The sequence below is a fragment of the Centropristis striata genome, chromosome 20 (assembly GCF_030273125.1).
Source record: "Centropristis striata isolate RG_2023a ecotype Rhode Island chromosome 20, C.striata_1.0, whole genome shotgun sequence".
NCBI lineage: Eukaryota > Metazoa > Chordata > Actinopteri > Perciformes > Serranidae > Centropristis > Centropristis striata.
Genome location: NC_081536.1, coordinates 30,373,046 through 30,399,574, shown reverse-complemented (window position 1 = coordinate 30,399,574; position 26,529 = coordinate 30,373,046). Strand labels below are relative to the sequence as shown.

The 26,529-nt window shown below is 39.1% G+C and overlaps 1 protein-coding gene across 2 annotated transcripts in view; it reads right to left on the bottom strand.

Moving 5' to 3' along the window:
- Positions 1 to 4,869: 4,869 nt before the first annotated feature.
- Positions 4,870 to 26,529, bottom strand: part of rasgrp3 (RAS guanyl releasing protein 3 (calcium and DAG-regulated)) — a 34,512-nt gene continuing 12,852 nt past the window's right edge. For both annotated transcript variants that reach the window (XM_059359580.1, XM_059359581.1), the window contains exons 2-17: positions 20,246 to 20,384; positions 19,902 to 20,004; positions 18,574 to 18,636; positions 17,467 to 17,598; positions 16,362 to 16,509; positions 14,998 to 15,171; positions 14,670 to 14,786; positions 13,684 to 13,962; positions 11,337 to 11,417; positions 10,997 to 11,110; positions 10,160 to 10,275; positions 9,386 to 9,533; positions 9,194 to 9,230; positions 8,423 to 8,572; positions 7,945 to 8,312; positions 4,870 to 5,963 (exon numbers count right to left, since the gene is read on the bottom strand). In XM_059359580.1, the coding sequence (XP_059215563.1) occupies positions 5,955 to 5,963; positions 7,945 to 8,312; positions 8,423 to 8,572; positions 9,194 to 9,230; positions 9,386 to 9,533; positions 10,160 to 10,275; positions 10,997 to 11,110; positions 11,337 to 11,417; positions 13,684 to 13,962; positions 14,670 to 14,786; positions 14,998 to 15,171; positions 16,362 to 16,509; positions 17,467 to 17,598; positions 18,574 to 18,636; positions 19,902 to 20,004; positions 20,246 to 20,315 (2,109 nt within the window). In that variant the 5' untranslated portion in view covers positions 20,316 to 20,384 and the 3' untranslated portion in view covers positions 4,870 to 5,954. The remainder of the gene's footprint in view (positions 5,964 to 7,944; positions 8,313 to 8,422; positions 8,573 to 9,193; positions 9,231 to 9,385; positions 9,534 to 10,159; positions 10,276 to 10,996; positions 11,111 to 11,336; positions 11,418 to 13,683; positions 13,963 to 14,669; positions 14,787 to 14,997; positions 15,172 to 16,361; positions 16,510 to 17,466; positions 17,599 to 18,573; positions 18,637 to 19,901; positions 20,005 to 20,245; positions 20,385 to 26,529) is intronic.

Below are 26,529 nucleotides of genomic sequence, written 5' to 3'. Positions count from 1 at the left end.
CTGGTTGTGGCTTTCACCAGACCTCAGCAAGAAGCCACAGCAAACCTCATGCAATGAAAGTGCCCCTTTCATTGAGCCGTTTCATGCCGGGCCATTTACGGCTCTGGAACGTCTCGCCTCCGCTATGAACACGCCCGAAGCGGGATGACGGGATCAAATGATCCTACCAATTTTCCGTTTTCAGAGGTAGTCACAGAGGTGGAAAGTGTTGGAAGCGGGACCACCATGAATGGGCCATCCCGGCAAGGAGGAATATTTGATGTTGCGTGTGACGTCTCCACTTGGTCCGACAGTCATCAAATCACCGTTCAGCTAACTGTGCACAGTGGATTTGTTCCTTGTAAACAAACTGGCATGCTAACTGTACATGTGGTGTCCGGTGCTTGTTTTAAACAAACGGAGGTCACTAGGTGAACACGTACTCCTGCAGCACACTGTACTGGTACAAAGCTAACTGTGTGGACTCTTACCACTATGCTACTGTGCAGCACTGCTGCTGCTCTGACTATTGTCTCCTCCCATCTCGTTCCATGATGCCGGGCTGCACTATGAAAGGGCATGAATATCACACCTTCGCGGCAGCACTAAAGTTTCGACGGCTACCATGAAACTTTGGTGGTGGTTCCTCAGCTCTTGCAGGAAGTGCAAAGTGCAAGATAGATAGCATGCAACTCCAAAAGATTGATTGGAGTGTTGTGCTAGCTAAGGTCCATGCCACTGGCTGCGGATGCCTTACTGTTTTGGATGGCTCCCCAGCCCACCAGAGAGGCGCTGGATAGCACCACCTAGTAGGCGTGTTTCCACTGAGTACTTTTTTGGAAAGCGGCTAACTGTTTTGGCTACGCCCACTAGTTAGTTCCCCTCGGCCTCTGTTCCCATACAGGTACTTTTGTAGCGGCTAACCAACAGAGTCCAAATGTGACCACAGTGTTGCCAACTTAGCGACTTTGTCTCTATATTTAGCAACTATTAAGACCCCTCTAGAGACTCTTTCTGGTGTTATTGGAGACTTTTGAAGACTCGTTCCTACTCTTCTTAGTGAGTAGCAGGCGCTGTCCCAAAGCACTCACAAGCGACCCAGTCCTCCTGCAGCAGTCTCTCCCAGCTGCAGTCAGAGCAGGAGATGTTAACCCCTCAGCGTCCAGTTTGCAAATGAATCACGCATTCGCAAAATCGCTGCTGAGACACTTCCTGAGCCGTTAACCGGTGGAGTTGAGCGGATCTTGGGTGGATCCTCTCTCCAAAGCCTCACCCATAGCGGCTCACTAGAGGGAAAAGTACCCAATGGAAACATGCCTATAACCTGTCTTCCAATTGTCCAGCAAGGTGGTGCTAATACAAGGATAGTGCTGTGTATTCAATGGGAGCTGTCCCTGTAGCTGCAGGGGACAGCACCGCCAACGATTTCATGACAGCCACACGGAGGGTATGAAGTGATTAGGACTCCAGCAAGGCTCTGTCTTTCCAAATCATTACTCTTGGCTGCTTCGCTTCACTGCCCAATGAGAGTGGCTGGATTCTGGCAAGAAAATGCTAGAGCCCCTAGCCTCCCTGCCTCACTCTATAACAATTGGTGCAGCAGGCCTGGTCCTGACTGGCCATTCATTCATGCATGGTCCAATTGTAAACAATGAACATATTGAACATGAACATTATATCACAGGCCATTTAAGGTTTAGATGCCCTTGTTAGTCCCACAATGGGGAAATTCAAACTCTGCATTTAACCAATCCTTTTTTACACACTAGTGAACACACCCTGCTTAGGAGCACTGGGCAGCACATTTCTGCATGCCCGGAGAGCTGCGTTAGGTGCCTTAGTCAAGGGCACTTCAGTCCTTGACTTGTCAGTCCTGGGATTTAAACCGGTTACAAGCCCAATTGCTAACGTCTAGGCTAAGGACTGCCCAATATTGTCTACATAAACAAAAAGTCAAAACAAAGAAAATATTTGAGTTATTTCAAACTTAGAAGGGCAATAATATGCAGGCAGTGGCACCATCCAACACACTGATACAGAAGCCAAGGTGGAACGTGGAGGCATGCCAGTTCACGGTTTGCTTTGTTTACACTTTCTTGCAACCTTCGACTGGGCCAATACACACAACCACAGTGGTGCAGAGATCAGCGAGGATCAAATTTTTCGTGAGACAATGCCAATTTCAAAACAGACTGTTGAAGCCAATGCTGCGAGCTGGTATGCCTTCACCACCAGGCTGTGTAGAAACGAACATGCAGCGAAGCAGAGAGGTGCCTGTAAAGCTGCTCTTCTAGCAGACAATGCTGATGTCAAAACACACATGCTGGAACACAAACAACTTTTGCATCTTGGCATTTGACTACTTGAAATCACACAACAGAAGCTTATAAAGCCACGTGTTGCTAATCAACGCATGACCAGCAGAGGGGATGTAGAGAGAGAAAGTGTTGACACAGAAAACAACAATTAAACACAATAAAAAAATGCCTTTTTATAAACGACCACCACCATCTTTAAACTCACTGAAATGCTTTGTTTACATACCTTTATCCCTTAACCTTCACAACGTCTCTACCAGTGGTGGACGAAGTATTCAGATCACTTAGTTCAGTAATAGTATTAATACCACACTGTAAAATTACTCCACTAAAAGTAAAATTCCCACATTCAAAACAAAGTATCAGCATCAAAATGTACTGAAAGTATCAAAAGTAAAAGTACATGTTATGCAGAATGGACCCACTCAGATTGTCTCAATATATTATTGTATTATACTTTTGATGCATTTATATAAGCTTTAATGTACTGTTGTCAAGATAGGGCTAATGTTAAATACTTAATTTACTTTTATGTGGTTTCATTAATAAAAATGCGTAATTATTCTAAATGTATCATGTTTTTTATGTTCAATATTGACCTGAAAAGTAACTAAAGCTGGCAGCTACATGTAGTGGAGTCAAAAGTATGAAGTTACATAAAATGGAAATACTCAAGTAAAGTACCTCAAAATTGTACTTAAGTACAGTACTTGAGTAAATGTACTTGATTACATTCCACCACTGGTCTCTACAGCCCTTTTTTTGCTCTAGGGGTTAAAAAAAACAACTCACCCCACTAAAGTTGAGTGTATGTGTAGGGAAAAGGATTAGCAAGGTGGGAGAAAAAAATGAATTAAGCATTTTGGAAAAAAAGGTAAAAATTAAGAAAATAAAAGTTGAATACAATGATGAGGAAAAAGCCAAAATGTTGTGAAAAAAGTCACCTTTTCAGTTGGTAAAGTAGACTACAACCTGATTTTCCTCAATAAGTCTAATATATGTCTAAAAATAACATAAATTACATTAAAAGAAGATTTTCCCAAAACAATAGTTGTAGCAGCTGCTCCCAGGAATCGCTAAGTCTGTGTCGGGGGATTTTAGTTCTAGTACACCTTAAATATTGTGCTTATTGTGCGATTTTATGACATTGATGTAAATCAGGCTGTAGCTGCAGGAACTGTTGGATAGGGGAAAAAAAGTTACTCTGATGACTTACTGACAACCAATCTGTGAATATCTTTCCAACTTCAAGCATTGCCCTGACTCCACTGCTAGGAAATAATACTCTCATGCAAGAGAGGATTTATGATGAGATCTTTTTTTACTCTGATTGAGGTATGAAATGTAAATGATGATGCACTAACACGACAAAGTTTTACTTAAAAAAAAAACATGACCACAAACATTCTATTTTTAACTCATTTACTACACTTTATAGTTTTTATAAATAAATAGCATTATTACATATTTTTATCTGTTTGAAATTTAGAAACGACAGACCTTAAAGTAATCTTTGTACCCAGTTGTGGAAGAATTAAATACCTAAATAAGAAAAAAGTCAAAGAAATAACATAGTAAAAATAGCAATCAGATTTTAAAGATGTTTCATAATTAAATGAAAAACTTGTTAAAACCTAAGTTAGATTTTCTCTTTAATCAATGAATTATTTTTTTCAGTGCCACAGCAAAATTAAAAAGAGAAAAAATAAAGCAAGGAGGTGTATTATATGAGGGGCCTTATAGGCAATAATACCTCTCACATACACAATATTTTTTAAATTGTGTATGTGAGAGGTAATTCTTCCTTATGTGAGAGGGGAGAATGGATTATTGCCTATACAGCCCCTCATATGTATTGTGTGAAAAAAAAAAACAATCCAATCACAGCTTGAGGGTGGGAGCTGATCATCTCTGGCACAAGCTTGGCACATTAACTTACATTAGTACTTGACTGTTTGCAAAAGCTCCGCCCCCTTAGTTACTGTTGCTATGCTGCCGTTAGCAGCCGTGGAGCGGACCAGCGACATGTTAGCGAGCGTTTTTGGAGTAATACCTCGGCGAGCTAGGCTGCCCATTCATTCATATGTAACTATAGTTACAAACACCTCATCTGTAGGCTACACTCTAGACACTCTAACATGTAAAATAAGATGTCACAGGGCTGTACAATGCTTATAGCTAGCGTCACCGAATCCCACACTGGCTGGCTGCGTTATGTTACGATGTGTTTCTAATTAACTTAGTGGTGTGCAACTAGAGTCTAGTCTTAACTTTCAAACCCTATATTGTTTTAACCGTGTACCTTAGCCTCGAGTTTACCAGAGTCAGCAAAAGGACGCTAACGCTGGTGAATTAGCCTAGCGCTATCGTTTCACTCTCATCTCCCCCTTTAAAACAATGGGCTTTGCTGATTTTTGGGGGGGGAAATGGGATGTTTCTGGTAAATATCACAGTCATCAACCATCATTATCGACACACCCGGTCCAGTTCTGTATTTATTCAGTCCTTCACAATAAGTCACAGTACAGTAAAAATACAGACGTTGCCTATAGCACATGCTACATCAGTATGGGTGATTTACAATCAGGGCACCAGTGAAATCTTATTTTACATGTTTTCTAGAGTGTAGCCTACAGATGAGGTGTTTGTCACTATAGTAACATACCAATGATAGAGATGTTATCAACCTCTGTAGCACCAGTGCTATAAGCAAAAACAGTTAATGTACAGCCCTGTAATGTATCAATGTTCAACATAACGTCCTAACAGGCCATTATGAACCTATTTTATTTTAATCTTTGTAGCATTTTGTGAATGGGCAGCCTACCTCTAGGAGGTATTACTCCAAAAACGCTTGCTAACACAGCGCCAGTCCGTTCCATGGCTGCTGACGGTAGCTTGACGGGCATAGCAACAGTAACTAAGGAGGCGGAGCTTTTGAAAACGGTCAATTGTGATTCATTTAATTAAAACATTCAACAATGTGTATTCTATCCACTTTTTCCATTTCTTTTATTTGTTTTTATTTTAGCATTTTAAGTCTTCCATATCTGATGATATCTGTACAGGTTTTGTAAAAATATAAATCACTTTTTGTAATGCTTCGATCAGTTAGGAAGCAGCGTTACTGTAGTTGTCACATGCAAATATTGTAGAATGAAGTAAAAAATATAATTCATCATCAGAATAATCCATGTTCAACGTTCACAATCACTTTCATTGTGACTTTCCCTTTTTTTTGCAACTCACCATGGTAATATTTACACACGCTCCCATATCCATCAGACTTTTTCCGATCATTCCAATGCTGCAATTTAAAGCTGGTTTTCAGCCATTAAACTTAATCCATTCCCAAAACTCAAACCTAAGTGACGTCCTAGTAATCTACACTAATCCCCAACAGATTCTCGTTTCATGTGATTCACAGTGGCTGTTATCTTTATCTTCGTAACCTCTTTATGTCCTTTCCACGCAGCCACACGACGTCCACACATGTAGCTCTGCCTGTGCTGGAGTCTAGAGAGGACACGATAACTCCAGATCACTGAAGGGGGACCTCAGGCAGCCCAGCACGTCCCCCAGAGAGAAGAGCTTCCTGGCCCCAGCCGCTAGGGTCTCTCTGGACCCCCGAGACTGGCTCACACTAACATGACCAAGTCAGCTGTCCTAGAAAAGAAGAGCAGAAGGATTTAGTCATTTGTATCAGGAATTATGGCATTTTTAGTATTAGCCTTTTATTATAATTTTGGGTTCATTGTGTTTAAATCGTCTTTTCATTATTGCTCTGTATGCTTATTTATGCTTTATCATATCTGTCTAGGGACTCCACAGAAATGTTTATTAATGTGCAATGTCCCATTTCATCAAATGAGATAAAATTAAAAATTATGACAGCATATTACGGCCAAGTATGAAAAAAAAATATGGACCTGGGGGAGGGGGTAATATTTTGAGAAAAAAGTGGCAAATCTACGAGAAAAGAGTAGCAGACTTATGAGGAAAAAAAGTTGGGTTTTTTTCTCGTAGATTTGCCACTTTAAATCTCAAATCTGCAACTTTTGTCATAAATTTGCCACTTTAACTCCTATAAATCTGTGACTTTTTTCTTTTGGTTTTGCCACTTTTAATCGTATAAATTTGCAACTTTTTCCACCTACATTTGCCACTTTTATTCTCATAACTCTGCTACTTTTTTCTCCTAGATTTGCCACTTTTGATATCCTAAATCTGCTGTGACGAGGTCTGGGATTGAACTAGATCAAACCCAGTTGCAGCCAGCTTACATCTATATATTATATTCTGAACAATTCATATTCACTGGAGCATGTTTAAAGTAGGGTGTCATTTCTTATTAGTGGTGTATCTGACTAAGAATTGTCATAGTCAAAGGACATTGGTCAAACCGTGTCCATAGACAACTCATCAGCAAAACTTTTTTGTCTTTTGCCTCACTGATCCCCCTGTGTTTAGCTTTATATTGGAGGAGAAGTATTTTGGAGAATGGCAGAGCCCGTGTGTGTGGGGAGTGAGTGAGTTAGTGAAAAAAGAGTGAGTGAGCAGCAGGCTATCAGCTGCTCCCATGGGCATCATTTATGGTATGGACAGTCGTCATACGTCCCTACCACTTTCTGATTACTCAAAATGATTCTCAAACAGAACACACAAAAGGAGGAGGGAGAAAATCAGGCTTACATGTGTGTTGACTTAGCAGAGATAAGTTTAATTGAGAAAGGTTTATCTACACGAATAAATATTTAAAGCAATACTGAAGACCTGAGAGCTCTACTGCATTATATTCATTATGTTAAGTGTATGATAAGTGTAATTCACTTAAGAAAGGACATTTTTCTACTACAAATTAGTGTATACAAACTCACCAGAATGCAAGACAATAAAATGTTTAGTGCTAAAAAAGTTGGAGAATTCCCAGACGTTCCACTTCACTCACAACATAACATCTTTAAACTAGAACATTTCCTCCCGGGAAATTCTGAAAGGGTCACGGGGGCTACTGCCGGTGTGTGTACACTATGATGAGATTCTTCAGAGATTTCAAACAATTAATACTAGTAATGTTATGATACTATATTATATACAAGGAGCACACCTACAACAAGCATTCCTCTTCAAGTATTTATTTATACAGCAACCTATGACCTTTAACCTCAAAATGTGTGTGTGTGTGTGTGTGTGTGTGTGTGTGTGTGTGTGTGTGTGTGTGAAACGTGTATCTGGAGGAGTGCGAGTGTGTGTGTGAGTGTAACGAAAATCACATAAAGTTACGTGTGTGTGTGAAGCATGTGTATAGGGAGGAGTGTGCGCGCTTACGCGTGCATGTGTGTGTGTGTAACTAGAATCACATAAAGTTACCTGTGTGTGTGTGTGTGTGTGTGTGTGTGTGTGTGTGTGTGTGTGTGTGTGTAACTAAAATCACATTAAGTTACCTGTGTGTGTGTGTGTGTGTGAAGCATGTGTATCTGGATCATGTGTTCTCAACTCAAAGAGTTGCAGGACTAGTAGCGGGAAGAAATTGTCTCCGGAAGAGGAAGAAGAAAAGAAGAAAAAATCAACAGTATACAGTAACAAAGCCCCTCGGTGCGATTGCCCCGTGGCCCTAATGAAAACCTCCAGCCAGCTGTTCTCTCACCTTCCCTTTGTGTGTGATCCCGTTCTGTACGAGCTCTCCGCAGACGCCCGACTTCTCCTGAGAGTCCACGTTACGCCGTGAAGAAACCGTCTGCTCCTTCTGGTTTTCCCAGTGGGCAAAACCTTTATTTTTGGATGTTTTTCTGTGAGTCCTGTATTTCATTTTGGGGAAGGTGTGGGAGCCGCCGTCAGTGCCCCCCCAGCTGTGTTCGGGCCACAAGGAGTCGGTCTGGGTGGCCTGGCTGGTGGTGGCCCTCTGCAGGCGCACAGAGATCCTCTGGGCCGAGCCGGTCATCAGGGTGATGGACTTGGTGTCCCGAGCCGGACCTGCTGACGTCACAGCTGGGAACTCAAACACCTCATCCTCATCTGAAGGAGAGAATGCAGAAAATGATCAACAAGTCAACTGTCCATCATAGTAAATCTGTATCTAATATGTAAAATGAGGTGTAACACTACAATTTGTAGCTGAAAATGACCTTTACAGGTGGGCAGCGCCGGGCTGCTGGGCAGCGAGCTGTGGGTCAGTCTGGCTGGAGAAACGTTTCCCACAGAGCCGGAGCGGATCAGCTTCCTGCAGGCCAGAACCAGCAGCTCCCGACACTGTTTATGACAGTTAACGCCACAGTCTGCAACAGAAATACACACACGTCAGCTTTTAGTCAGGGCAATGTTTGATTGAATGAATTATTCAGTTTCTTCACATTAATCATCATTATTAATCTGAGATTGTTGTTAAATACACAAGATATACTGTATATGTATATATTATAGCATGCCGTTCAGGAAATTATTACATATATGGAATGAAAGTTTGAGAAAATGGATGGAATAATATATATATTTAAAGTCTGAGAATATATATAGGAACCTGAGAATATATAATAAAAGTCTGAGAATATATATATTAAATCCCAAGAATATATGATAAAAGTCTAAGAATATATATAGAAACCAAAGAATATATATTAAAAGTCTGAGAATATATATAGAAACCAGAGAATATATATTAAAAGTCTGAGAATATATATAGAAACCTGAAAATATATATTAAAACCTACATATTGAAAGTCTGAGAATATATATTGAAAGTCTGAGAATATATATAAAAACATGAGAATATATATAGAAACATGAGAATATATATAGAAACCTTTAGTTAAAACCTTCAATATTGCTGCAATTGCTTTAATTACAGGTAAAGTTCCATGTTTATATTCAAGTAATTTTTGGATGCAATTAAATAATACCTTTGCACTTGTAGCCCTGTTTGATGATTCCCCAGAGCTGCAGGTCCAGAAATGTACGGAAGGGCGAGACGGGTACAGAAAAACACCATTAGAAAATAATGTTCATCACATTTCCTGTAACAACATGCATGAGAATGTGGCCTCACACTGTGAAAGTGAATGTTACAGAAACAGAAAGTTAGAGGTACACACAAATCCAGCACAGTGTTCACAGAAGGTGGGCTTCAGGTACGTCATCTCCTGGAAGTTGTGGATGAAACCTGGACCCATCTTACACTGAAGCAGCGGGTTGGCCCGGAGGAAATACGCGATCATCTCATCCTTACTGATGACTCCATCTCTGAGAAAAGACACATGGAGAGGGAGGAGGGAAAGAGAGTAATTTAAAGGTGTACCATGTTGGAAAAAAAAATATCATCCCTAAGATTGAACTAAAATTACAGAATGATAGCAAAGGAGCATGTAGAACCTGATAATGTAATAACCCCGATAATGTAATAAAAATCTGCACTTGAGTCCATTGAAAATATAATAAAACCTGATAATATAATAACTTGCCGATAATGTAATAAAGTGCATTTCCCAATAATGTAATACACTTTTTACCAATAATGTAATAAAGTATAACACCAAGCACCTTTAGATTTCAAGAAGCTGTTGAATGCATTCGTGTGTCATGGATACCTCGTTTGTGAAAAACGGATGAACAGGTCAAAAGTTAATAAACATTCAACTTTGACCTGTTGGTGGCGCTAGAGCTCTTGAGCTAGAGTTGATACACAGTATCACCACTTGAACCCAAGTAATGGGTGGTCTGCTGTTAAATTATTACAATATTGGGGAATTATTACATTATCAGGACTTGCAAAATGAAGGCTAACCTGATAATGTAATAACCTCCCATTAATGTTATACTTTAATGAAAACACAGCTACTGTAAATAATCACTTGAACAGCTACACTCACTGATCTTTGTCCAAGACACAGAAGGAGTCCAGAAAGGGAAAATTGGCAGCAATGCTCTCAAAGTCCTCTTGAGAAATATAGCCATCATGGTCGTGGTCATAATTCCTGAAAACAGACTTCCCAACAACAAAAAACAAGTTAAGCACACACAACTTTACATATGAAAGGCTGTATAGGCCATAATTCATTCTTCCTTCTCACATACACAAAGAATACCTCTCAAATTCACAATTTTACCACTCACATTCACACTTTTACCTCTCACATTCATAATTTGACCTCTCACATTAACAATTTTACCCCACATTCACAATTTTACCTCTCATATTAACAATTTCACCTCTCACATTCACAAAAAATACCTCTCACATTCACAATTTTACCTCTCACATTCACAAAACTACCTCTCACATTCACAATTTTACCTCTCACATACACAATTTTACCTCTCACATTCACAATTTTACCTCTCACATTCACAATTTTACCTCTCACATACACAATTTTACCTCTCACATTCACAAAAAATACCTCTCACATTCACAATTTTACCTCTCACATTCACAAAAATACCTCTCACGTTAACAATTTTACCTTTTTGTGAATGTGAGAAGTTAAATTGTGAATGTGAGAGGTAAAATTGTGAATGTGAGAGGTAAAATTGTGAATGTGAGAGGTGAAATTGTGAATGTGAGAGGTAAAATTGTGAATGTGAGAGGTGAAATTGTGAATGTGAGAGGTAAACTTTCTACATGTGAGAGGTGAAACTGTGAATGTAGCTCTAGCTGTTTTTCTGCATTTTCTGTTCTGTGTGTAAAAAGGATGATTTCTACTCACATCCACCACCTTCCTGATGTGTTTGTTGACCACAGAAGGGTCTGGTTTGGTGGTGACACCGGAGGCCCAGTCCAGTGGGACCAGTGGTTTGTTAGGGGTAGTTGGAGAGGTAGGCTGTGAGGAAGGACACAATAATACATGTACACAGTAAATAATCTGTTAAAGCCAGAGTACACATTCCCAATTCTCCCCAAATTTCCACAGGAGCAAACACATAGTAAAAGATAGAAATATTTTTACATTTTCAAAGTATCATTGTACAGGACGTTTGTTGAATCTGCACCAACTCAGTGTAAACTAAATTGAAGACAAAATACAAATAATTTCAGCTGAAACTTACCAACAATTTGGGGTTTCGTGGTTCCCTTAGCAACGACAGCTCGTAAATTTCATCCTCGGTATAATAAAGGTCTAAAGAAAGCTGAAAATACAAGGAATAACAAACAATTAAAAGCAACATAGTAAGCTTGCATCTAATGTATTGGACTACTGCATATTTGTGAGAAAACAGTTGGAAATATGCAAGTGCTGATTTTTTTCCCTATTACAATTGTATGTATTGCAACTTGGTGCCCCTCCATTAATCAATCCACAGAGCATTATACTGTTGAGTTGTGTTATTCAGTAAAACATGCTAAATGTGCACAAACAAAATAAAAAGAAACTGTCTTATTCTCAAAGAACAATCAAAGGATGAAATGCAGCTGTAAATGCAAAAGTGGTCCCTTTCTATGCAAATGAGCCTCACTGTATAAATTCATGGTCAAATTCATGGAGACCAGTGCCGAACCAAACCATGACAGAAAATAACAAGTCAACTAAGTCTAAATATAAGATAGAAATCCCAGTCTCCTGGATGAGAGTCCTATTTTATGCCCATTTAGCTACTGCAACCTCCTCCCTGCATGGACTTTGTTGCTCTTTATACTACTACTGTGGGACCCAAGTTACATTTACATAAGTAAATTAATACATAACAGTTTGTGTGTTTGTTTGTTTTTGCCACTTAAGTTTTTATTGACAATTTTCTTGCAACTATTAAACAAATACAAGCAAACCAAACACAAAGCTGCCTTGAATGGCATATATCTTTCAATTATTATTTCAGTCCAGTATCAGCATTTAAAGTCCTGTATAGGGTCCATTTTTCCCATTTCCTGTCCAGTTGTTCTTCCTGCAGCCTCAATATATGTGTCAATTTTTCCATTAAAAAGATTTCTTCCACAATTGTTATCCATTGATCCTTCGTTGGTGGTAGTTTGCATGTTTTTAAGGTTAAGTTAAAATCAAAATTTGTTAAAGTCAGATAAAAAATTATGTAATTCATTTTCATGTAAGATCGCTATTTGTACAAAGATTCTTTTGAAGCTTTTGTTTTGAGCAGGTTACTGTGACTTTAAGAGGGTTTTTTTGTTTTGCTTATTTTGGCCATGAGACTGCTTTGAAGTGAATTCCAGTAGTTGAGGGTCAATGAAGGATCGAGCCACATGGTTACCCTACTGTAGTTGTAGTTATTGATTAGGAGAAGTCAATGTTGAACTTTTACCAGAACTGTGGAAAAAAGAAGTATGTTTTATAAGTATTTTATTTTAGTGTTTCTCTCTTCAAGTAACATAACACGTGTAAATCCAAGGTCTTCTGGGCTTCAACCAATACAACTACTATTACTACTGCTATCTAATCTTTCTGGCAGCTATTTATGTGGTGGAAAAGACACGCTGGCGCCTCCTGACACTTCCACACAGCTAACAGCCGGCTCTATATCCCAGCTTTGAGGAAACAAACAAGAAAGTTCTGTCTGTGAAAAAGGAGAACCTGAGGAGCCCTCAATGTACGAGGGGCTGTATAGGCTATAATTCATTCTTCCCTCTCACATTCACAAAAGATGTGTGAATGTGAAGGGTAAAACTGTGAATGTGAGGGGTATTTTTGTGAATGTGAGAGGTCAAATTGTGGATGTGAGGGGTATTTTTGTGAATGTGAGAGGTAAAATTGTGAATGTGAGAGGTAAAACTGTGAATGTGAGAGGTATTTCTTGTGAATGTGAGAGGTAAAATTCTGGATGCGAGAGGTTTTTTTTGTGAATGTGAGGGGGAAAATTGTGAATGTGAGAGGTAAAATTGTGAATGTGAGAGGTAAAACTGTGAATGTGAGAGGTAAAATTCTGGATGTGAGAGGTATTTTTTGTGAATGTGAGGTAAAATTGTGAATGTGAGAGGCAAAATTGTGAATGTGAGAGGTATTTCTTGTGAATGTGAGGGGAAAAATTGTGAATGTGAGAGGTAAAATTGTGAATGTGAGAGGTAAAACTGTGAATGTGAGAGGTAAAACTGTGAATGTGAGAGGTATTTCTTGTGAATGTGAGAGGTAAAATTGTGAATGTGAGAGGTATTTTTTGTGAATGTGAGAGGTAAAACTGTGAATGTGAGAGGTATTTCTTGTGAATGTGAGAGGTAAAATTGTGAATGTGAGAGGTATTTTTTGTGAATTTGAGAGGTAAAATTGTGGATGTGAGAGGTATTTTTTGTGAATGTGAGGGGGAAAATTGTGTACGTGAGGGGTATGGTCTTGTTGTTCGTATGTAATATCCTCCAATATTCTCTAGGGTTGAAATTTGGAATTAGCAAGTGTTTCAATGAGTGCCCTATTAAGGCTTTCAGATACTAGATGGAGTGGTTGTTGCTCACCGTTAACAGGTAGATGAGGTCCATGTTGGGCTCCACTTGGGCCGCTGCACTCTGTAATGACACCAACTCATTGAAAGTCATGTAGAGCTGATGCATCTTCACCAGGTTCACCTTATTACTGTCATGAACCCAGTCAGGAAAGACTACGTGCACCGCGATCAGGTCTTTAAGGTGCACCCCCAGGATGGGAATTTTAAAGCCCGGGCATTCACTGAAAGCCTTTCGGTAGCAGGAGTAGTTGTTGTTGGAAGAAACCAGCTCTATCATGTCGCTCCAGATCTGGGGCAGGGGAGAGGAGAACGTCCAGGTCAGTTTGATGATCGAATCACAAAGACATCAACCTACTGGAAGACTCAGGTAAATCAACAACAGCTGCCTTGAAGCAGCACTCCGTTTGGTCTTCTTTCTTAACTGCGCCACTTCAAGAGTCAGTCGACAGAAACACTCTTTTTCCACGCGAGCGACAAGACATGACAACGTCTTTGTCTTTTAAAATGTTTACTTAAAAACAACAAAGTAAATTACAAGTCTGACGCACGGTCAAAAGACTGTGTTGCTTCCGCCATGTTCTGACTCTAAACGAAACTTAAGATACACAGTCAGTTACCGTAGTTACCACTCTATAGTGACATCACAATTTAAAATTTAAAGCATAGAAACATTTTTAACCCTTTAAACATTACTTATTGTATATTTTAAACTAACATACTCTTAGCATTGCATGAATTACAATGAAATTATTATCATTCATTTTTTTAACTGTTTTTAACTTAAATTATTATTGCTAAATTGGCCCTTATTGGCCCTTACATGCCTGCTCTGTGGAGCTAAATACTGGTTCTTTGTGGGTTACATATCGGGATGAACGAGAACCTCATATACAGTGGTATGCTTTTTTGCATGTTCATAAGCTGCTGGGATACATGTGAACTTAATGTTTTTGTGGATAATCATGGAAGCGTATTTAAAGGCTGGTCTTGACTTACCTTCACAACTTCTGGAGCCAGATAATAGTGAGTCTCCTTTAGTCGAGAAATGGAGCTGTGGCTCAGCCCGCCAACCACCGCCATCAGAGTGTTGAAGTTCTGCAGCTGCAGAAGTTTCTGATGACACAGAGGAACATGTTGAAAACTTCTGTTCTGTTCTCTTGCTAAGTAGGTCAGTGTGTAACATAATGGCCCATTTAGGTGGCATTATCATCTCACTCATATATTTCAGTGTTGGATGATGAGAATGGTAGCCTCGTACTGTTCATGTTTTATGGACAAAAAAAAACAACCTTGAAACACTGAAGATCAAAAAGCTCTGTCCTACCTGAGCAACATGGATGTATTTGGTAATGACCTCTGCGCGGGTCTGAGGCGTTAGCTTGCTGAGCACCATCAGCTGGACCCACTGCGAGACTCCGTTGAACAGAGCGATGGAGCGTTCCAGAGTCGGGTTGTCCACCAAGCATCCGTGGATCACATAGCTCTGGTAATCAGTGAACTAGGGACACAAAGGGGTATTACAGATCAGATATCCAGCTGGTCATCTTCAATCTAATCGTCAGGGGCCTTCTTAGGGTCCCAAAGTCTGCAATGGTCGTTGTACCAAACATATGAAAAATAGAATAAACTTCATACAGACAGTTTGTTGGTGGCTTAAAAAAGTGACATTTCTGGGGGTAAGGGAAAAAGCACAAGAATTAGCCGCAAAGCTATCTATTTGATTACTTTATGTGCATGTTATAAATATTCAAACGTCAAATAAAGCCAAAGTAAACAATTTGTTCATAATAAACATCTGCTTATAGTGTTCACTTTTACCCCTTTTCGACCAGAGCTGGTTCCTGGCTGGTGCCCAATTGCGAACTGTTTTTTGGTTTTCCACCGCCAAAGAGCCGGCTCCCAATTGGGAAAACTGGTTCCACAGCAACACCAATTCTTTGCTGGTCTTGAACCGCGAACTGCGAACCGCTCACGTCAGGGGCTGGGGGCAGGGTTATCCGACCAACAAGACCAACTCGGTGCCGTTAGAGAGACCAACTAACGTGTATCATTTATTTATTTGATTTGTTTAACTGCAATGTGATTGATATGGGGGAGCTAGCGTGCCAAAGTTATCGGGCTAGCGTTAACATTAACATCTTACATTCAGTGTTAATGAGAATGTATTCGTCGTCCATAGTAATCAAGAGCAGTACAGATGTGTTGAAGAGACATGTATAGTATTGATGTGGCTCTAGAGCCTGTGGAAAAACAAACAGGTTCAGAGTTGGTTCACAAGTTGAACCAACTGCGAACCAGCACAGGCACCGGCCTTGAACCGGCCGGGAACCAGCTCTGGTCGAAAAAGGTTATTCAACATGGACAGACTGATCACTGTAAGTGGTTCTAAGTGTATTTATATAAACCAAAGTATTGGACAGGTTGAAATCTTGACCCTTTTAAAGGAAATAGATCACTCAGGGGATGGCCAAAATTATTACAGTTTGTGATGAATACCAAAGTTTGAAAAGTCAAAGTTAGATGATCACCAGAGTCAGTAGAATTCATCCTCTGGACGAATGTCTGTACAAAAAGTCACAGCAGTCCATCCAATAGTCGCAGAGGGACTGACCAACCCTTGAGACCTGGTGCTAGTGTGGCAAAAAACAAGAAATCATTGGACAGAAACCGAGCCGTTTCTAGACATACCGATATCCTCCGGATGGACTTGAACTCCAGGAAGGTGAGATGCTCGGCCAGCTCCATGGGCTCCAGGTGGTCGAACAGCAGCGAGGCCTTGCCCTTCTTAGCCTGCTTCTTACGCTGGGTCAGCTTACGCATCCAGTCGTACGACGGACTACAAATAAAATGCATAAACGATAAGCACAGTCAGGATTAAAATGTCAGAATCACTGTGGTCCTTACAGGTGTTAGGATGTTTGAGCATTGCCGTTGTAGGTTTTCTGTTCTGTTGGTCCTGTGTTATGCAATTAAATTGGCAAATCTACAAGAAAAAAATTATGTGAATTTGTGAATCTGCGAGAAAAACATTTTTTTTTTCACTTTTTCTCATAAATCTGCAACTTTTTTCGTGCAGATTTCTCACAGAGAGACATGGGGACACCATTTAGATATCCACTGAAGTTACCAAATACGGTTCTTTGCCTGTAAAAGGGTTAAAGAGCTTGTCATCTTATTGGTATGCATGATGTATAAATATGCGTTTATGATGCCCATTTTTCAAGCATTCTGACCAGACTAAGATCCCAGTAGGACTGAAATTTTAGGGAAAAGGCTATTCCAAGAAGTCAGAAAAATGTGCAAATGTAACACTGGATGATAATGTGTAGATATCTTTGGTATTTTACTTAATATGCATGTATCTCACCCATATTAAATCACGCCTGAGGGAAATGGGGTGCGAAAGTTGTAGAATAGATTCCATACAAAACAGATGCTCGCTGTTTTTTTAAGAGTTCATGAGTTTGTTCCTGTTTTGGCCGTGAAGTGTGACACGGGTTCGATCCCTGGATCAATATGGTGCAAAATGTGAATTTATACGACCATGTAAGCTTTTCTTAATACGTCATGAAAACAGGGTCAATAAGAAGGTTTTCGTTTGGAGTAACTTGCACAATTTATATTTCCCATGTATGCATGCAGCGATTATCAATTAATTGAACACAGTTTTTCTCATTTGATTGATTTTATTGTAAGCCCATTTGAGTTTACAATAAAATCAATCAAGCAAATCAACAATATAATTGGTGACACTGATTGGGTAGATGTTTTCTGTGTACCCTTGGTGTCTTACATGGTGGAGATGTCGAGGAGTTTGAAATGCTCCTGGCTGCCGAGCTGAGAAGCCACGTGTCTGAACTCCTCTGTTATCTGGATCAGACCCAAGTCCAGGTTGAACTCTGCTGGGAATGTCACAATCCAGTACCTGAACACACACACAGGAACTTCAGCACCATTAAAAAAATATGATATTACTGCCACAATGGAAAACATCCCATTTTAGCTCCAAGGAACTTTCCACGGAGCCATAAAATGACAGTTAGGACCTTGTGACATGTGAGTCACATGTGATGTCCATGTATTGTGGTGGTATGGCGCAGGAAATTCCCTGGAGCTAGTGTCACATTTATAACTAAGAATAGTGGGATGTCCCCACCCTTTGTGACCCGGCTCCAGAGCAGAGTTACTCACAGGTTAAAACAAAAGACAAATGTTCATTGTGAACATTGTAAAGACGGAATTTAACCGCGGCTTGATTTTAATTTATGTGAACTTGGAACTGTATGCCAAGCTAGTGGATCTGGATTAATGAGGGGTCGAATAGGGTATAATTCATTCTTCCCTCTCACATTCATAATTTTACCTCTCACATTCATAATTTTAACTCTCACATTCATAATTTTTAGTGTATGTGAATGGTAAAATTGTGAATGTGAGAGGTATTTTTTGTGAATGTGAAGGGTAAAATTGTGTATGTGAGGGTTTTTTTGTGAATGTGAGAGGTATTTTTTGTGAATGCAAGAGGTAAAAATTGTGAATGTGAGAGGTATTTTTGAGTATGTGAGGGGTATTTTTGTGGATGTGAGAGGTAAAATTGTGAATGTGAGGTATTTTTTGTGTATGTGAGGGGGATTTTTTGTGTATGTGAGGGGGATTTTTGTGAATGTAAGAGGTAAAATTGTGAATGTGAGAGGTATTTTTTGTGAATGTGAGAGGGAAGAATGAACTATGGCCTACACGGCTCCTCATAGTAAAGTGTGAAGTGAAATGAGGTTAAAGTAGCCTTGGCTTCTTTTCTCTGTTTGTTTTGGCTTAGATTAGATTTCCCAGAGGCTGAAAAAAATCCACAATAAAAACTGCTCATGTGTTGCTATGGATGAATGTGTTTGGTACACCTTACCTCATTAAAAAACAGATCTTCAGCCTGGTTCTCTGGAAGTTCTCGCCTTTGCAGTCACGGTACGTGGGGCTAGGTTAAGGACTTTTTTTCCCCAAGATTTGGCAAACCCAACCGTCCACTTCCCAGGACTGAGGGTTTGTATGATTCACTGTGTCTTACCTCTCTTTATGAAGACAGGATTTTGATTTGGCCATTTGGAAAAGGCATAGATACTTTTGTCTTTAGACGTGGTTGCACAACACTTTGTATGAACTGTTTTGTTTGAAGCATACTGAGGCTTCTGCAGTCACAAGAATGGGCAATTTAGAGTCTCCAGCCACTTTTAGCACAGAGAGAACATGAAACATTGGGAAAAAGTTGATTAGAAAAGCTCTTTTCTCTCACATTCTCCTGTGTCCATGCAAACTCAGATGCATGATGCTTCCTTAAACCTAACTACACTGTAAAAAATGTCTGTAGATTTTACAGTGAAAAACTGCTAAACCATGACAGTAAAAGACCGTAAAATGATAAATGGGCTAATTCAGTTTCAGTAACAATGAAACACTGTAAATGTATATATCAGCCAAAATAGTATTGTTTACAGTTTCGTTTTTTGAAAGATACATTACTCCACTGTAAAATACACTGTAATATGTACTTAATGTAATACATATATATATATATATATGTATATATATACATATATATACAAGCCACCACTGTAATTTTTGCATTTATCTTTTGTAAAAAATACTATGTTAAATGTACTAAAAACCATATCTCTAACTAAAATATACTGTAATATTTAATGGTAAAATCTTTAATTTATGCATTTTCATTTATAAAGTATTTTCTTGTCGATTATATGGCAAAACAGTGTTTCTTTTGATGGAAAAACCTTCTATTTATACAGTTAAAAATGGAATAAAATGGCAATCTTAAACGTGAAATCAACAGTGCCAATAGATTTTTACCGTAATATAAAAAAAGTTCTACCGTATTTACAACCAAACATTGACTCTAGTGTGATTAAATCTTAAAACAGATCGCTTGAGAGCATGTACTGTTTTTCCACAAGATACGACCATTCTAATATATTGTCCTTTTTCATGAATGCAGATCTTAAAATCTCGTAACCTGTAGAAGTGGCACAAAAATGGCCTTGTAAGGTAAGTAAGGTGCTCAATGACTGTAAGAACATGATCTGCTACGTTATCTTAACCATGAGATTTAGGTTGGATATTGGTGATATCTTTAACAAACAACACAGTAGAGTAGAAGAACATATTTAAAAGTAAGGTTTTGCTTGAGCTGTAGTTTCACAGGCTTTCTGCCAGATGGGATATATCATCAGTAGTTTTTCCGCCAGTTCTGAGGAGGTAATGTACCAGCGATGCATCAACAGCAGGCTGCGCGGAAGCAGGTTGGCCTGCAGCTCCCCATTGTCATCTATGAATAGAATTGGGTCAAAATATGTATCATAATTATGTCATTAATGTCATGTACAAAGCCTTATCATGTTGCTTTCTTACTTTATTATATTAAAGGATAACTGAGGATGAAACAGATGGAAATAGTCCCAAGCAAATTTCTTTTAAATATACAAAATGTTAGTATAAAGATGAAATAAATGACCATAAACTAAATGCGTTCTGGCTTTGTCAGGTAGGTTAATTTCATGTTCACTTACCGAATGCATGAATGCACTCATTAAGGAGAGCATCAAGAGATGCTGCCTTCTCCAGTGTGGATGATCCCATACTGCCAAGCTGGAGGAAGGACTCAGGTCAGCACTTCCCGCTCACTGCTCCGGACCAATCAGGGTTTTCCTGGAGCAGGAGAAAGACACCAAGAGTCTTTATACAATAGTACGACAATAAATGCATTTTGCTGGTCTGTAACCACAACCAATGATAGCTCAGCAAATGACAAAATAAATATCTATGTGCTGCCTTATCAGTCAGTTAAGTTCATTTTGTTAAAGAGCACCTCCTGCTGGTGGTTTTGTATAGCAGTCATTTAGTGCAGGTAATCTGTGTCTCTAGTTGATGACATCATCAGTATGTGTCTGGACAGTTCTCCATGTCGGAGCAGAGGGAAAGTTCATGCCTTTTTCATCGGACATCATCCAGACGTTTAAGTCTTTGAAAGCATCGTCGGTATGTGAAAGCAACCCTTTAGTTTCTCATTTATTGATGTTTATGCATATTTCTTATAAAGCAGAGACATTTGAACGGATAAATGTACAGGTAGTAAATTTATGTCAACCACACCTTTTTTTTTTTTTTTTGACTTTAGTCCAAGTCATGGCAATAACTATTTCTTTAACTTCTCTCTCCAAATCATGCCGCTCAGTCATGAGTTAAGAGTTCCCTACATCAGAACTTATTTGGAAAAAGCGTTTCCATCTCCCATTTAGCGCAAACAAAAACCATCTCAAGCGAGTGTAAAAACTTGAGGAGTAATAAGAGATACAGTAACACGACACACAGCTTTATTTACCAGCAGTCACTTGGATTTATCGTGAGGGATCCAGCTAAAAACAAGTCTGCCTTTGGTATGTCCATGCTTTGTTTTAATGTCACAGCAAGAAAATTACGTCTCTTGGTTAATTTATTTATTTGTGAGATGGGTTAGCCTGGCTAACACCAGACTATATCACAAATGAGATATAGTCTGGAGGCCACCTATTAATTTTTCTGTAGAGGAGGCGTGGTTTACAATCGTCCAGAGCCGTTTACTGGAAGCTACGAATGTCTATCATAAGCGTCTGTACGTAGCTCTTGGCCAATCGTATCAATTATACCAGATGACGTATGTAGAGCGACAGAAATTTGACGAGGAGGCAGGAACACAACGACCGGGGTCTCGCTAAACCCCATTAGCTTAGCTACTAACGGGGCTAGTTGGTAGATTAGGCTTTTGCCAAATCCTGTTGGAAGCAAGGTTAAAACATCCTTTTTGTTGGTGAAACCGGAGTGTAAAGTCAAACGTTGTTCTTCTTTTAAAATAAACTTTGGTTTATTCTCAAAGTTTATTAAAACTGTCTACAGCTAGATCCAAAGAGAGCTTGGCGTCTGCTGCAGCCATGTTGGATCCGTAAGTAAACTACAAGCTTCCGTCTGTCGAACAGTACGCTTCATCGTCTTGCCGTCCCTCCCCGTTCTGTCATTGGATACCAAAAGCAGAGCTAGAATCGGCCATGGACACCATGCCGCCTTGCAGTTCGAAATGAAATCAAACGCGCAAGGCAGCATGGGTATCCACAGGCTAGAGATGGCTGGGTGAGCAAGCAGAAATCAGTGACTTTCTCAATAGATTTAGCAGCTTTCCATACCCTCTTATTGACTATCTCTTAAAAGCAACTACCAACAAATTTAGTGAAGTATTTAATACTATTTTTTGTTCATTCCTATGCATACTACATAGTCAGCTTTGCTGCAAACAGCACATAATTATACATTAATTATACATACATTTCCTCTCGTGCTCCATTATTCCATTATCCAAGTCAAGTTTATTATATGTTGGTGTCTGCAGTTCTGCATGCCGGAAGGTGAAAGGGCCTGTTCAGGGCTTTATACAGCTTTAGTTTGACGTTGGAGCTGCTAGATAAGACATTTAAAGCCACCTTGTGCCATAGAAATCTGGAACATTTTTTCACAGTATTCAGACATTTCAGAGACGAGTGTTAAAGCTCAGTATTACTGGGTGCAACAACAACAACAAAAAAGCCTTTGTTTTGTTTGCATTTAAAATAAATTTCATTTCATTAAGGACATGCTACACTTGTCAGACTGCAAATTGCATACATAGGTACATAGATTGTGATATAATAAAACATTAGTAGAGGACCAAGAATAGATCCCTGGGGAACTCCCTTTTGCAGGACAACAGGAACAACATTACCACACCTGACAAATTGCACACTATCAGGTCTGAAACCTGAACCAGCCATCACCAGATTGTTAATTAACAAGCATTAATATACTGCACTGAATATCTTGGTCATGTCTAGAAATATAGCAACTTTTACCTCAGCCTGCCTCACTTGTGACAGGTTCTACTGAATAATCAATCAGTTTACTTTATTGCTGACTAGAGTACGACAACGTGGGATTCCAAGATGCTTACAAGTTAAAGCAAGACAGTCGATCTACTGTATACGTGTCCTTACAGGGTCATATACGGGGTTTTGCTGAAGGGGTTTTGCTGGAAACTTTCTGAACATACAGTGAACAGTGTTGCCAGGCTTCTGGCAGAATAATTACAAAACCCCAGCTGATCAACATTCTTCCTGTAGCCTTAATGACAGCCTTACTATGTGCTTTATGGGAACTTTGTCCCAATTACGACATTGCCTCGGTGACTCTACTGGTTACACCGTCTTTAAATCCTCAATAGCCATTATTACAAACATGTTAATTCACTGAAGAAATAAAAGTTGTGAATACTTATGGATTGTGTTTTAGAGAGCCAGAGACAGCTCCAAATAGTTTTTATATCCAACAATTTTTTACACCTGCTCATCCTATGTGGTAAAGGTGTGAAGCCCCAGAGGCCCCATGCTTAAATCCAATCAAGAATTTTTTTCAAACATGTATGGATGACAACAACTGCAGCATTTTATCAAACTTTCAAAAACAAGCTTCACTGCTTTAATTTTTTTTTGAATGAAACATAAAAAAGCTGAACTTTGCAGCGTTATTTCGACAACTTCCCGACATGATATCCTGACTCTTGTCAATATACCTAGACAAGCTGCACATCCTCTGAATGCTCCAGGTCTCTAGTTTATGGTTGTACAGTTTCATGAGGCTGTGATTATCCCAGAGGTCACAGCAGCTCATTTTATACACTGAGGTTGAGACTCAAGAAATGCCCTCACAGCAATGAACTGGCTACTACTGATGACTAACATCAACCCACATGAAGAGAACTGGCCTCAATCCACCAATCTTAGCTTTCCAGTGCTATGCAGTTTATGTCATTCAAAGCCTGTTTAGGGACCTCAGTGTGCACAAATATTCAAATACAGTAGGCGGAAATACACATTTTACTACATCTGGTTATTGCCTAAAATCGCATGTATGTAAAGAGGAGACTTGTGGGAACCTTCATTGAGATAGCATGACATCAGAGGTCACATGACCGCTTTGAAAATCACCATGAAACTTAAAAAAAGCCTAACTTTGCAGCGTTATTTCGACAACTTCGCGTCACGATATCCTGACACACAAAACAACCTCTGAGAGATACAAAAAGATCACAAAGAGACAAAAAAGATCCAAAAAGAGATGCAAAACAACTACAAAGAGGCGTAAAACATCCATATAGATGCAAAAATGACCAGAAAAACATCCAAAACAACCACAAAGATGCACATGGTCCTATAGATCAGTAGTTCTCAACCTTTTTGAGTTGCGACCCCCAATTTAACATGCATGTTGTCTGTGACCCCAGCTCACTGAACAGAATCTCACAGTTCAGATCAGACAAACTCAGTTGATACAACGAATTTTGGACAAATAATGAAGCAGAGAACAACTAAAACATCTGTCTGTGCATTTATATAATTTTTATATTTTATTATAAAATAATAAATCATAAAAATATTATTTTATTGTTTCTTTTAACTTTTACTTTTCCTTTGCTATGAGTTTAAAGGTCCATTCTGACCAAAAAAAGACACAAAATGGCCCAAAAAAAGAAACAAAATGGCCAAAAGACACAAAATGACTAAAAAAGACACAAAATGACCAAAAAAGACACAAAATGACCCAAAAAGACACAAATTGACCACAAAATGATCATAAAAAGACACAAAATGACCCAAAAAATACACAAAATGACTAAAAAAAGTCACAAAATTACCAAAAAAGACACAAAATGACCAAAAAGACTAAAACACATTAACACAGTGGAGACAGAGCTGACTTCCAAAATGATTTGGCGACCCCCAGAAATCATCTTCTAGTTTCACATGATACCACGCAAAATATCACAATATTATGCTGTATCGATTTCTCCCCCGTCTCTACTATGTGGAGTCAGTAGGCTTGGAGGTTGAAGCAGCACAATAACAGAAGTTACTGAGACATTGGAGCACTTGTCAGACCCATCTGTTTCACACCTATAAACAGATCCACAGCAGCAAGAACCAAGTCACTGTCTCATCACTGTGGCTCTGATGCCAGGAACAGATATTATGGATATTCTAGGAAGGACATGTGTAAATATTTTGTGTTGGTGGTTAACATTTTGCATTTGCTCAGTGTTTTTATTCCAATGTGTTGTTACAATACACAGATTATCTTTTGTGTAAAAGTGATATACTGAAAAATAATAATTTCTACTTCCAGTAAAACTATCTAAATGTTACTGAAAGCAGAAAACCAAGTGTTATCTTCATCTAGAATGCAATGCAAACAAAACAAATGCAGTTGCACAACAGGCTTGCAGACTATATTGCATAATTTGACTACAGCAGCAGCAGTGCTTGCCTTTTATCACACATTTTAATAGCTGACTAGACTCATTTGTTGTTGTTTTATTTATTCATTTAACCTTAATTTTTACCAAGAAGTAACATTTCTTCAATGTCTTGTTGACTTTAATACCTGGTACATGTTTGGACAAACATAATGATAACAACAAAAAAGCTGATAAGAGTTTAATTTCAGAGCTGATATCTACATTTTCCATGTTTTTCTTGATAAAGATTTAGGTTATAATCAATAAAACCATGGAAAATGTCTAGATATCAGCTCTTAAATTAAAGTCATTTTGTATCTTTTTTTGGTCATTTTGTGTCTTTTTTAGTCAACATAAAATGTGACTTTGAATCTTTTTTTTACTTTCGAAACACTATCATGCTCAATAAAGAATTAAAAGAAGTTCTATCAATTTATACTAAATATATTTGAGCTTGTCTCCAGTTTTACTTGGTATATCATCATCAAACTGAAACTGGCCTCATGGAGTTTACAGCCAGAACTTTAGAGGTAAATTTACAGTAGGGCTCCACGCTGCTTTGTTTTCTAGTCTGGATGGAGTCAACAAGTCTGGATTATTTGGAGCTTTTGGAGACTCCAGAGGGGTTAAAACATGCACCGGGTCAAATTGACCCACGAACACTATTGCTGATCCTGAGAAACGAAGATAACAGGAGGGATAAGCAAATGCATTAATCTAAGCAAAATGAATATGAAAACCTGTGCAATAACAGCGAGGGCACTTGTTGCTTTGCCTCTGTGACGCATAGACGCCTCCCAAACAACAAACAGGCTGTTCTGAAGCGTCTCTTTCACTTTGTTTGTGTGGAAATCACGCTGCTTTCATGGTGCGTAAAACATTAATGCATTATATGTCGATTGCTACGGGACACACACACACTGACACATTCTTCGTCTTTCTTCCGTCTGATTTCACGGCTCGGCTGTGCATGTTACAGTCAGCTGTGCCCTTTAGCATGACTTGTGCTTTTCTGCCTCCACAATGGGTCACTGTGTCTCTGCCTCTGGTTCCGCAGATGCGTCATTGTGTTTTTATGCATCGTCCACAGTGACACAGACGCTGCTCGTAGGTGCACTCGCGGACAGGAATTACACAACAAATGCATGGACGGTTCACCCTCCCACACACACACACATACATGCTGTACGCTGCTCCTACAAGCTAAGCCATAAATTAAGATCTGTTTAATTTACAATTTAACAGTTTATGCCATTTTTGACTTCTTACCACACACACAACAATGCAACTTAACTACAAATCATCATTTTGTTCATTTGTCTTGAAAAAGGCATCAAGCAGCCCTTTAATTCTCTCATTCTGTTATAAATTTAACATAAAACTACAAGATCAGTATTTCACAAGCAGTCAGATCTTACCCCCCGAACAGCAGCATACCGGCCATAACCATCCAGGCTAAAGATCAGTCCCCTTTCTGAGAAATCGCTGCTGAAAACTGCT